Source organism: Sus scrofa, chromosome X (assembly GCF_054392235.1).
Source record: "Sus scrofa isolate SSC_HxYL_T2T_F1_AM1 chromosome X, Sscrofa_HxYL_maternal_Yorkshire_Landrace_v2.0, whole genome shotgun sequence".
Taxonomy (NCBI): Eukaryota; Metazoa; Chordata; class Mammalia; order Artiodactyla; family Suidae; genus Sus; species Sus scrofa.
The window spans coordinates 97,763,812-97,777,534 of record NC_139401.1 but is presented as its reverse complement, the minus strand read 5'-3'; the positions used below and the strand labels follow the sequence as shown (position 1 = coordinate 97,777,534).

The following is a 13,723-nucleotide window of genomic DNA, read 5'->3' as shown; positions in this document are numbered from 1 at the left end:
GCTGTCAAGTACCTCAAGAATTCTTCCCTATCCATTACCCAATTCCAAAACCACTTCCACAGTTTTAGGTATTAGTTTCCCAGAATTGCTGTAACAAAATACCACAACCTGGATGGCTTAAAACAACAAAAATGTATTCTTTCACAGTTTTGGAGGTTAGAAGTTCAAATCAAGGTGTTGACAAGGTTGGTTCCTTCTGGTGGTTGTGAGGACGAATCAGTTCCATGCCTCTCTCCTAACTTTTGGTGGGTTGCTCGCACCCTTGGCTTGTAGATATTTTACTCCATTCTCTTCTTCATCTCATGATGTCTCCCTGTGTCTCTCTGTTTTCGCATGGTCTTCTTAAAAGGACACCAGTCATTGGATTTAGGGCCTACTTTTATCCACTGTGGTCTATCTTAATTCATTATATATGCCAATACCCTATTTCCAAATAAGATTACATTCTGTGGTTCTGGGTTAACGTAAATTTGGAAGGGATAATGAAGTGGATCATGCTGAAGAGTACTTAAAATATGCTCAGTCAGATCAAGAAATAAAACATTGCCAATACTCTAGAAGTCACTATGTGCCTTTCTGAAATCACCACCCCCTACCTATCAGATATAACCACTGTCCTGACTTGTGATAATAATTTCTATGTATTTCTTTATATTTTTACCACCTATACATACAGCACTAAACAGTGTTCAGTTTTACTGGTTTTTAAGCACTGTATCAATGAATTGTACTACATATATTCTACTGGGTCTTTCTTTAACGTTGTATTTGTGGTAAGATTCATTCACATTGCACTATGTAGCCATAGTTCATTCATCTTCACTGCAGTACATTATTCCTTTATCTGAACATACCAACATTTATTTATCCATTCCACTGTGGTTGGTCATATGGGTTGTTTCCACTTGATGGGGTGTAAGTATCAGTGCTGCTACTGCGATCAATCTTGTACATGTATCCTAGGACACACGTACAGGAATTTCTCAGGCTATATACCTAGGAGTGGAGTTGAGGGGTGAAGAAGTCACACATCTTCTCCTTTAATAGATATAAACTCTTTTATGAAGGGATTGTCCCAAGTTAAAATTCCACCAAACGTGTGGAAGTTCAGGTTGCTCTGTATCCTTTTCAACACTAGGTGTTGTCAGACTCTAATCTGATGAGTATTTGCTTGCATTTTGTTGTATTCCTTTTTCCCTTTCTTTTTTTGCTTTTTAGGCCCACACCTGTGGTACATGGAGGTTTCCAGGCTCAGGGTCAAATTGGAGCTGTAACCACTGGCCTACGCCAGAGCCACAGCAACGCCAGATCTGAGACACATCTGCAACCTACACCACAGCTCAGGGCAATGCTGGATCCTTAACCCACTGACCAAGGCCAGGGATCGAACCTGCAACCTCATGGTTCCTAGTCGGATTCATTAGCCACTGAGCCACAACAGGAACCCCTTCCCTTTCTTAATAATTAGCATTCATTTATATTACTTTTTATTTTCTTGGTCTTTAGTAAAGTATTATTTTCCTCATCCTTCTATTTTGAGAAAGTTCAAACATGGAGAAAAATTGAAAGAATAGTTAGTACATCTATATCCTTCACGTACATTTAACAACTGTTGGCATTTTGCCACATTTGCGTTACACCTCTCTTCATCTACATGAGAATTGTGTGTGTGTGTGGTTTGTTTATTGATAAAGTATTTGAAAGAGGCATTAAGAAGTTAGGTTTTACTCCTAAATACTTCATTATGTATCTCCTAAGAACATGAATATTCTCCTTTATTATCACAGTATTATGATCACTTGTAAGATATTTAACATTGTTACACGAATATTATCTAACATAGAGTTTGTAATTATATTTCTCAATTTTAAATCCAGGATGTAGCCAAAGATCACACATTGCATTTAGTTTGCTTTAGAACAGTTCCCCAGTCTTTGTGTGTGTGTGTTTGTCTTTCAGAACATTGATATTTTTCAGGAGTCCAGGTATATATTGTTTGTTTCCCTGTGATTTTAACTTCATTTTCTTGATATCTAAAGAGATTGGAAACCTTCTCAGACATTTATTGACCATTTGGATAGCCTCCTTTGTGAAAGGGCTATTCAGTTCTTTTGCCCATTTAGCAAATGTAGAAATGCCTGTTTCCTGCTTGAATGTCTTTCCATGTGTTTGTGTCTGTGTCCAGATGCAGTCTTGTATCAGAGGTCACTTCAGGTATGTATCAAAGCAATAGTTCAGCCCCAAAGCCCTAGGATATGGCAGATCTTAGTGATTACTACTTAGCTTTATACTATGGAAGAGAGGGAGCTAGAAAATGATTTTGATTGAGAGTCTGTTGAGTAAATCAATTAAGGACAGTTGACATATTTACAATATGAATCTTCAAACCCTCAAATGTAAATATGGTATATCTTTTCATTCATTTAATTGCCCTTTAATGCCTTTCAGTATATTTTCTGTTTTTGATTGCCTCTAACATTTTGTGAAACTGAATAGTTTTTTCTTAATTTTTAAATAGCTTTATTGAGGTATGTAATTTACATATGATGACATTCACCTATTGTATTCAGTTAGGTGCTTTTTAGTAAACTTATTGAACTATGCAATCATTACCACATCCAATTTTATGACATTTCCATGACTCTGAGAAGTTCCCGTGAACGTGCATTTGCAGCAAATCACTCCCATGTCTACCCCAAATCTTTTGTCTCTATAAATTTGTCATTTCTAGATATTTCATATTAATAGAACCTTGTAGTATGTGATCTTTGACATTTTAGTTCTTTCAGGTGGCATGATGTTTTTTGTTTTTGTATTGTCTTTTTATTTTATTTTTTTTTGTCTTTTTTGTCTTTTCTGGGGCTGCACCTGTGGCGTATGGAGGTTCCCAGGCTAGGGATTGAATCAGAGCTGTAGCCACCAGCCTACACCAGAGCCGTAGCAATATAGGATCCGAGCCGCGTCTGCGACCTACACCACAGCTCACGGCAAGGCCGGATCCTTAACCCACCGATCAAGGCCAGGGATCGAACCCATAACCCCCTGGTCCCTAGTCAGATTTGCTAACCACTAACACGACGGGAACTCCTGTCTTGTCTTTTTAGGGCCGTACTCGTGGCATATGGAGGTTCTCAGGCTAGGGGTCCAATCAGAGATATAGCTGCTGGCCACAGCCACAGCCACGCCAGATCTGAGCCGTGTCTGCGACCTACACCTTAGCTCACGGAAACGCCAGGTCCTTAACCCACTGAGCAAGGCCATGGATCAAACCCACAACCTCATGGTTCCTAGTTGGATTTGTTTCCACTGTGCCGTGAATGGGAATGCCGTATAAAGTTTGTTCATGTAATAGCATGTATCAGCAACTCAGTCCTTTTTATTACTAAATAGTTTTCCATTGTATAGATACACCACATTTTGTTTATCCCTTCACCACTTGATGACATTGGGTTGTTTCCACTTTGGGGCTATTATGAATAATGCTATAAACATTCATATCCTAGTTTTTGTATAGATACGTTTTCATGTCTCTTGAGTGAATAGAATTTCAGGGTCATATGGTTAACTCTATGTCTAAACTTTTGAGGAACTGCCAACTGTTTTCCAGTGTGTATGCACCATTTTAGTTTCTCATCCGTGGTGTATGAGCATTCTTACTTCCCTCCATCCTTGCCAGTGCTTGTTATTACATATGTTTTATTCAGCTGTTCTTGTGGGTATGTACTGATATCTAATTGTAGTTTTAATTTGAATTTATGAAATAACAAAGAATCTTGATACTTTTTCATTTGTTTACGAGCTATTCATACGTCTTTTTTGACAAAACATCTATTCAGATCTTCTACGTGGTTTTTGATTCAGTTGTTTTCTTAGTATTGAGTGATAAAGGTTCTTTATGGATTCTGAAAACAAGTCCTTTACAAGATGTATGTTCTGAAAATACTTTCTCCAGTGTGATTCTTTTTATTTTCTTAATGGTGTCTTTTGAAACAAAAAAAATTAATTTTAATGAAGTTCAGTTTATTAATTTGTTCTTTTCTGACTTGTGCCTTTGGTATCATATCTAAGAAAGATCAGAAAGATATTCTTTTTTTTTTCTTTTTTTTCTTTTTTTGTCTTTTTGCTATTTCTTTGGGCCGCTCCCAACGGCATATGGAGGTTCCCAGGCTAGGGGTCCAATCGGAGCTGTAGCCACCGGCCTACGCCAGAGGCACAGCAACGCGGGATCCAAGCCGCGTCTGCAACCTACACCACAGCTCACGGCAACGCCGGATCGTTAACCCACTGAGCAAGGGCAGGGACCGAACCCACAACCTCATGGTTCCTAGTCGGATTCGTTAACCACTGCGCCACAACGGGAACTCCAGAAAGGTATTCTTGTAAGTTTTCTTGTAGAATATTTGTAGTTCTCACCTTTAAAATTATCCATCTTGAGTTAATTTTTGTGTGAGATAAAGGGTCTAAGTTCATACTTTTGTGTATTGATATCCAGTTGTCCCAGCACTGTTTATTGTAAAGATTATTATTTCCCCACTAAATTGCCTTGGTACCTTTGTAGAAAAAAATCAGTTGATCATAAACGTGTTTATTTCTAGACACTCGTATTGGTTCCTTTCATCTATATGCCTATTACATATATGCCAATCCTTATGCTCTGAATCTTGTTACCTTTATAGTTAGTTCCAAAATCGAGTAGTGTAACTTCTCCAACTTTGTTCCTCTTACTCAGAATTGCTTTGGTTATTCTAGGTCCTTTGTATTTCCATGTGAATTTTAGAAGCAGCTCATCGATATTTCTATAAAAAAGCATGCTGGGATTTTATAAGGATTGTGTTGAATCTATAATTTAATTTGGGGGATTTTGCCATTTTAATAATGTTGAATATTCTTATTCATGAATATGGAATGAGTACATCTTCCTTTATTTATTTATTATTTTCTTCTTCTTTTTATGGCCACACCTGCAGCATATGGAAGTTCCTAGGCTAGGAGTAGAATCAGAGCTGCAGCTGCAGGCCTACACCACAGCCACAGTAACATCAGATCCCAGCCACATCTGTGACCTACACTGTAGCTTGCAGCAATGCTGGATCCTTAACCCACTGAGCAAGGCCAGGGATTGAACCCACATCCTCACCAAGACTATGTTGGGTTCTTAACCTGTAGAGCCACAATGGAAACACCCTCATCCTCCTTTATTTAGATTTTCTATAATTTATTTCAGCAATGTTTTGTAGTTTTCAGATTATATATAACCCTTTTATTGATTTCTAAATATTTTATTCATTTTGATGATCTTATGAATAGAATTTTTTCTTATTTTATTTTCTGATTGTTCCATGTAAATACATAGAAATAGTCCCATATCCATTTTGTATTCTGTGACTGAACTCTTTTATTAGTCCTAGTAGTTCAGTGCATTGCCTATAAATAAAGATAATACTTTTCTCTTTCCCGCCTGGTTGTCTTTTTTTTTTTTTTTTTTTTTTTTTTTTTTTTTTTTTAACCTCCATGCACTCTCTAGAACCTTCAGTACAGTTTTGAATGGAAGTAGTGAGAGCAAACATCCTTGCCTTTTTTCCAGTCTTAGGGAGGAAATACTCAGGTTTGTTTTTGTTTTTTTTAACATTAACCATGATCTTTTTTGTGTGCATGCTTTATAGCAGTATATTACTTTTCTTACTGTAAGGTGCTGAAAGATGCTGTAACTAACTACCGTGAATTTAACAACTTAAAGCAACACAGAATTTTTCTCTTACAGTTCTAGAGGTCAGAAGTCCTAAAGTCAAGGTCTCCACAGGGCTGCATTCCTTCTGGAGTTCTCTAGAGGAGCCTTTTGCATACCTTGGTTCATGACCCCTTCCTCACATTACTCCAACCTCTGCTTTCATCCTTCATCTCTTACTGTTGTTCATCCTTCTTCCTCCTTCTTGTAAGGACCTTTGTAATTACATTGGGTCCACCTGTGTAATCAGTGGCTTAATCGCATCTTCAGAGTCCTTTTTATCATGTAACATTTTTACAGATTCCAGGAATTAGGGTGCAGACATCTTTGGGGTGTCTTTATTCAGCCTACCACATGCATGTTGAGGAGATTCCCTTCTATTCCTAGTTATTTGAGGATTTTTTTTTAAAAATCATGAATGAGTGTTAGATTTTGTTTACTGCTTTTTCTGCAGTAATTGATATTTTAATACTATTAATTGATATTTTAGATGTTAAACCAATCTTTTAAATCCTGGGATAAATCCACTTATATCTGCATAATTGCAATTATTTTTATATGTTGCTGGATTAGGCTTGCTAATATTTTGTTAAAGATTTTTATGTCTCTGTTCATGAGGGATGTTGGTATGTGGTTTTCTTTGCTTGAGATGTCTTTCTTTAGCTTTGGTTTCGGTGTAATAATGACATCATAGAATAAGTTGGAAAATATTTCCTCCTTTATTTTCTGAAAGTGTTTGTGCAGGACTGGTATTATTTCTTAAATATTTGATAGAACTCACCACTGAAGCCATCTGGACCTGGACTTTTCTTTGTGAGCAGTTTGCTGATTACTAATTCAGCCTCTATGATTATTATAGGTTTTTCAGCTGTTTTCTTTCTTCTTTAGACTTCTTTAGTAATTTGTGTCTTCTTATGAATTTTTCCATTTATCTAAGCTTTCTACTTTGCTAGCCTAAAGTTATATATAATATTCCCTTTTAATTGTTTCCATTTCTATAGGGTCAGTAATGATACCTCCTCTTTAATTCTTGATTTTAGTCATTTTTGTCTTTTCTCTTATAGTCTTGGTTGGTCTAGCTGAGGGTTTGCCATTTTATTAACCTTTTCAGAGAACCAGTTTTTGGTTTCATTGATTTTCTGCATTTTTTTTTCTGTTTTCTACTGCACTGATTTATTCCTTAATCATTATTATTTTCTTCCTCTTGTTGCTTTGTGTTTAGTTTGCTCTAGTTTTCTAAGTTGGAACTTAGGTTATAGATTCAAAAGCATTCCTCTTTTCTGATATAGGTGTCTAAAGCTCTGAGCATTGTTTTATCTATTCATAAATGTTATATTTTGTTTTCATTTTTAGTTCAGGATATTTTAAAATTTCCTTTGGAAGTTCTTTGACTTATGGGTTATTTAGAAGCATGTTATTTAATTTCCAAATATTTATATTTTCCCAGATTTCATCTAGTAGTGGATCTCTAAGGTGATTCCACTGTAGTCAGAGAAATACTTTGTATGATTTCAGACTCTAAAAAAAATTTTGAAACATACTCCCACCTTGGGGCCCTCACTCTATCAGGATGATAGATTATCTCACTTTCTGTAAGTCTTCTCTCAAATATCACCTTCTCAATAAGATCTATCCCGACCAACATTAAAATTGCAAGCAACACTACTACCACCTAGCCCCTCCACTCACCCCTTATGCTGCTATAGTTTTTCTTTTTCATAGCACTCATAATCTTCTAGCATACTTTATAATTCACTTCTGTGAAGATAGAGATCTTTGTTTTATTTATTGATGTATCCTAAGAACGTAGAATAGTGATTGGATCATAATAGTCACTGAATAAATATTTTTGAGTATATACATTGGTATATTCATTCATTTGGTCATATGTAGCTGAAATTTGTTCACTTTTGTTGTAATATGATATTTCATTATAGAAACTACAGTTTTATAATTGATTCTTCTTAGATGGACATTTATATTTTTGCTAGTTTCAGGCTTTATAAATAGTCCTGATCTAAGGGTTCTCTTGTGGTGCAGTAGGTTAAGGATCAAGTGTTGTCATTGTAGTGGCTTTGGTCTCTGCTGTGGCTCAGATTTAGTCCCTGGCCTGGGAACTTCCATATACCATAGGCATAACCAAAAAAAAAAAAAAAAGTCCTGATCTAAATTCTTATTATTGTATCCTGGTGCACTATGCCCAAATTCTTCTAGGGTATATATGTAGGACTAGAATTGATGGGTGAGCATATATTCAGCATTAGCAGATAATGTCACAGTGATCTGCACTGTGGCTATACATTCCTACCAGCAATGTATGAGGGCTCCATTTGCTCTACATTCTCACTGATATATGTGGTATTGGTATTCTTTTTTATTTTCTGACGATATTATATTCTCTTCTTAGTTAGCATTTCCCTGAATTCTAATGTTGTGCACTTTTGCATATATTTATTAGCCAGTGCATTTCCTCTTTTGTAAGGCACCTTTTCATTCTTTTGCTCATTTTCTTTTTTTTTTTTTTTTGTCTTTTTGCTATTTCTTGGGCCGCTCCCGTGGCACATGGAGGTCCCCAGGCTAGGGGTCGAATTGGAGCTGTAGCCACCGGCCTATGCCAGAGCCACAGCAACGCGGGATCTGAGCCGCGTCTGCAACCTACACCACAGCTCACAGCAACGCCGGATCGTTAACCCACTGAGCAAGGGCAGGGACCGAACCTGCAACCTCATGGTTCCTAGTCAGATTTGTTAACCACTGCGCCACGACGGGAACTCCCTCTTTTGCTCATTTTCTTAATGATTGTGTTCTTTATCAGTTATTTGCATAGCAAATATCTTTTTCCATTCTGTAATTTTTCTCTTTATGATATATATATTTTTTTTGTCTTTTGTCTTTTTTGTTGTTGTTGTTGTTGCTATTTCTTGGGCCGCTCCCGCGGCATATGGAGGTTCCCAGGCTAGGGGTCGAATCGGAGCTGTAGCCACCGGCCTACGCCAGAGCCACAGCAACGCGGCATCCGAGCCTCGTCTGCAACCTACACCACAGCTCACGGCAACGCCGGATCGTTAACCCACTGAGCAAGGGCAGGGATCGAACCCGCAACCTCATGGTTCCTAGTCGGATTCGTTAACCACTGCGCCACGACGGGAACTCCTCTTTATGATATTTTTGATGAACAGAGCTTTTAATTTTTATGTAGTTGAATTTGTCAATATGTTCCTTAATGGTTAATGCTTTTTGGGTCTTAAGAAATCCTTCTATAAATATTCTTATACCTTGCTGGTGGAAATGCAGAATACTACAATTCCTATAGAGTGGAATTTAGCAATATAGAGAACAATTCCATACACATTTGCCCTTTATCTCAGCAGTGCCACTTCTTGGGATCTGTTTCAAAGATATACTCAAAAAATACAAAATCCTGCTGCACAAGGCTATTTGTCAGGGCCTTATTCACAATGGCAAAAAAAAGACTGGAAACAACACCAAGGTGCATCACTAGGGAAGTACTTGAATAAACTATTGTACATCCACACAATTGAGTACTATGTAGCTGTAAGAAGGAAGGGGAAGTGCTCTAACCACTAATGTGGAATTATTGCCAGGTATTGTTAGCGCAAAAAAAGTAAGTTTTAGAACATTATTTATGATAGCTTATCTTTTATGTAGGAGAGGGATTTAATGAATTATTTATATGTGTATATATTATATATATGTTCACACACACATAAATATGTGTTGTGTATTTTTGCCTATTTGCTTTTTCAAAAAAAGAAACAATGGAACCATAAAGCCAAAACCTAATAAAATTATTATTTATGGGGAAGGAATAGAGTGGGTTGATGGAGACAAAGATGGAAGCGAGACTTCTGTGAAGGTACTGTATAACACAGATATGACTAGACCCATGTAAATGTTTTGCATAGTTTAAAAAAAATAATCAGAAAGGAAGAACTCAATCCCTAAAACTTATAAACAGCCTGAATCAAATGAACCTAACTAGAAATAAAGTTAAAATACAAAGAAAAAATTATTTAAGGTGACTTTAAAACAATGCTTGTATATTCCTGATGGGATATATTTTAAGGACAAAAGTAACTGCGGGGAATTATAAAACTGTATTCAGTAGTTTTATTGTTGATAGTCATATTAGTATTGTTATTGACACAAAATTGCAGGAAAAGCTAATAAATAATTTTGTTAATATCATTAGGAGCCAATATCCTAAGCATATGTGAAAAGAGATACAAGTCAAAAATCAAAGAGTTTAAGTAAAAACTTTGTAATCTTAAATTTGGAGTGGAAATACTAGTATGAATTTATGATTTATTTTTCTCATAAAAAGTGTTCACAGCTTTGTCCCCTGAAAAAGTCTAAAAGCAACAACTCAACATTTTATGAACATACTTCACAACATATTGTTGTTTCTAGACACTATTTCCCACAAACAGGAGCCAGGGGTCCTTAGAGAAATATTCCAGTTTTAAATCAGGGAATATGTAAGATGGGCTCGAGATATCCTGCTGTGCCAGAAAACTGGACAGCAATGTAGGAGCCAATTTGAAGGGACTTTTACTAGTTCTAAGTGGAATAACTTAACTACTAAAAATAATGACTACATTTAATTAAAACACATCAAATATATGAAAAAATACATGTCTCACAATTATGCTAAAAATAATTATTGGTCACCATTGGACACTTTTTTTTTTGCTTTATTTTAGGGCTGCCCCCATGGCATATGGAGATTCCCAGGCTAGGGGTCTATTCAGAGCTACAGCTGCCAGCCTACGCCACAGCCACAGCAACGCCAGATCCGAGCTGCGTCTTCAACCTACGCCACAGCTCACAGCAACGCTGGATCATTAACCCACTGATGGAGTCCAGGGGTCAAACCCGCAACCTCATGGTTCCTAGTGGGATTCGTTTCTGCTATGCCACAACAGGAACTCCTGGACACTTTTAAAGTACCAATTCATTACTCTTAAGAGCTGTTAAATAATGAGAAACAAATCAAGCATTTATCCTGCCTTTCCTGTATAAACTGTACATAGAAGAACCAAATAGGTGATGACGGTAAGTCCATTGTAGAATTCCAGATAATAAATACAAAAGAAATAATAGAAATAATAAGTACAAAATAAATAATAGAAATAGGGGAGTTCTGTTTCACAACTCTTAATTAATGGATTTAGGCAGTGGTCATCAATGTATGTAAAACCCATTAGGTGAAATGGGAATGGGAAAACTAAATAGTGAAAGGATCAAATTAATACCACCTGAATCCACTGATGAATTTTAGCCTCACTAAAAATGGGGCCACCAAACATGTGCTTTATGACATGATATAATCGGAGCTGCATATCTATATAATATATGGAGTATTCTTGCCTAAAAATATTGAACCCAAATCTAGATCAGCACCATCCAGTGCAGCTTTCAACAATGACGTAAATGGTCTTTATTCTGCCCAATATGATATTCACTAGCTACATGTGCTTGTTAAGCATTTGTTATTCCTAGTTTAACTGAGGAACTGACATTTAAAAAATTAATTTAAATAGACTCATGTGGCCACTGACCACATGATAGCATAGTTCTAGATTTAACTGCCAGTTTGTAAGAAATAGAGGGATTAAGGAACAAGTTAAATAGTATCATCAGAAACAACCAGTCAAATTCATTTATTCTATGAACAAGTGATATGGTTTCTCTAATATATAATCATTGGGATGGGGGAGAAAACAGGTTGGAGGGGTGGAAATGAAGGGGCACTGTTTTTTTTTTTAATTTAATGAAGCTTAAAACATCCCAAGCCAAGTATAAAATGATATCTTTGAGAAAATCAGGGCCATTTGAATATGAACTCAGTAGTCGATAATACTAAGGAATTATTATCAATTTTGTGAAGTGTGATACATGTCATACTAGTTACATTCTTCAAATGTCTTTATCAGATGGATGCATGTACTTGCATGACCCTGAGAGTGAGCACATCCATAAATTTTGTACCCCAGGTGCTTTCTTGCCTCACCATAGTCCTGGCCTTGCCTAAGATGTGCTTTAATAACATAGCTATGTATTATTGTCATTTTTCACAGGTTGTAAATACCTGCCCCAGCAGGGTTTCTATATCTGAGAGCCAAGATTTAATTTTTATTAATTTGTCAAAGGTTGTATTGGTAGGCTTTGTAGAACTTCCCTATCTCTTTGTCTTGATCCAGATGAACCCCAAAAGAAGAACAAAGGTGATCCCATGAACAACCTGGAAAGTTTTTACCAAGAGATGATAATGAAAAAACGTCTTGAAGAGTTCCAACTAATGAGAGGTGAACCCTTTGCTTCCCACTCACTGGTCTCAGCTCCATCAGTGGGAGATAGTGGCACAGCTGAGAACCCGTCATTACTCCAGGACAAGGGAAAACAGGCAGCACAGGGTAAAGGTCCCAGTCTCCATGTGGCAAAAGTTATTGATAATTCACCTGAGCAGTGTTGGACTGGGCCTAAGAAGCTGACGCAGCCAATAGAATTTGTCCCAGAAGATGAGATCCAGAGAAATCGTTTGTCAGAGGAAGAGATCCGAAAAATTCCTATGTTTTCTTCATATAATCCAGGGGAGCCAAACAAGGTATAGGCCAAACCAAGAAAAAAAAAAACATGGGTTGTTTTCATTTTTATTTATCTCTACCAAAAGTAATACTTTTATATTAGTTTTGATTATACCAAAGAATCATGACATAGGCACAGTGACTGTGTTTTTCCTTGACCTTGACTATTCATTCTCTGCTAGATAAGTAACTCTGACTATATAAGTAGCATATTTCCTATGATGTTCTTTGTGGTTTTTCTAAGGTCCTACACTACCCTTAGAATTTTTAGAAAATCTCGATCAACCCATACCCACTAGAAACCCTCAACTGATGGAAAAGCAACCTCTAATTTCCTAGGCTAGTAATAAATCAAGTACTATTCATTGGCCCACCATATCTGGTAGCCATGTGCCTGGTTATGCATAGGGTTTACTATTACCACATGAGTTTTCTCTTCAGAATGCTCCACCTGCTTTGCATTTGACATACAATTTAAGTTGCTGGTAGCTAAGCAGCATATTTCTCTAAGCCTTGAGGAATTGGCAAGTATCTAAGAAAAGTTGTAAATAATCTTTGTTTTATTGATCAGATCATCATTTCACATTCATGCTATATTTACATCCAGAATTGAAAATTTCATTATCGTGTCACTCAAAGAAGCAACACAAGCCCCTGGAGCATATACTTGGTTGTGTCTAATTTGAAAAACAAAACCAAAAAAATAATGTTAGCTTCTAGCTATCTCTGAATTTTTTTTAAAAAAGCGGTGTAGATGAGGGATATTAAAGCAGTTTCCTTTGAGCAATTACATTTCTAATATATTCTTGCTGTTCAAGGGTAGCTTGATTTTTATTTATTTATTATGAAATATTACTAAGTATAACAAGTTACAGAGAATAATATAACAAATATTTTTACCCAGCCAGATATCTTTATCAATTCTTAACAATTTCCATATTTGCTTAATTTTTTAAAAAGGCCTTTATAGAAATATCTGAAGACTTTCATATATCCCTCACCAGTCTCACTCCCTTCTCCTTTCCAAAGGTAACCACTATCCTGTATTTGCTATTTATAATTTCCATGCACATTTTTATATTTTTGTTTCATATATATATATATATTCATAAACAGCTTATAGTTTTACATTTTTTTGGCCGTGCCCACAGCATACGAAAGTTCCCAGGCCAGGAACTGAACCCATGCCACAGCAGTGACAATGCCAGATCCCCAACTGCCACCAGGGAACTCCTAGTTTTACAAAATATTTTTAAACTACATAGATGATAACATACTTTACATGTCCTTCTACAACTTCATTTTTTAAAATATACATGTTTTTGAAATTTATATTTAAAGTTATAAGGAACTATGTAGTAGTCCACTGTAGAAATATACTATAATTCAT

The 13,723-nt window shown here is 36.3% G+C and overlaps 1 protein-coding gene across 3 annotated transcripts in view; it reads left to right on the top strand.

Annotated features, from left to right (window-relative positions):
* RBM41 (RNA binding motif protein 41) overlaps positions 1–13,723 on the top strand; it is a 62,175-nt gene that overhangs the window by 21,484 nt on the left and 26,968 nt on the right. For all 3 annotated transcript variants that reach the window (XM_003135295.6, XM_013983724.3, XM_085008105.1), the window contains one exon: positions 11,950–12,353. In XM_003135295.6, the coding sequence (XP_003135343.2) occupies positions 11,950–12,353 (404 nt within the window). The remainder of the gene's footprint in view (positions 1–11,949; positions 12,354–13,723) is intronic.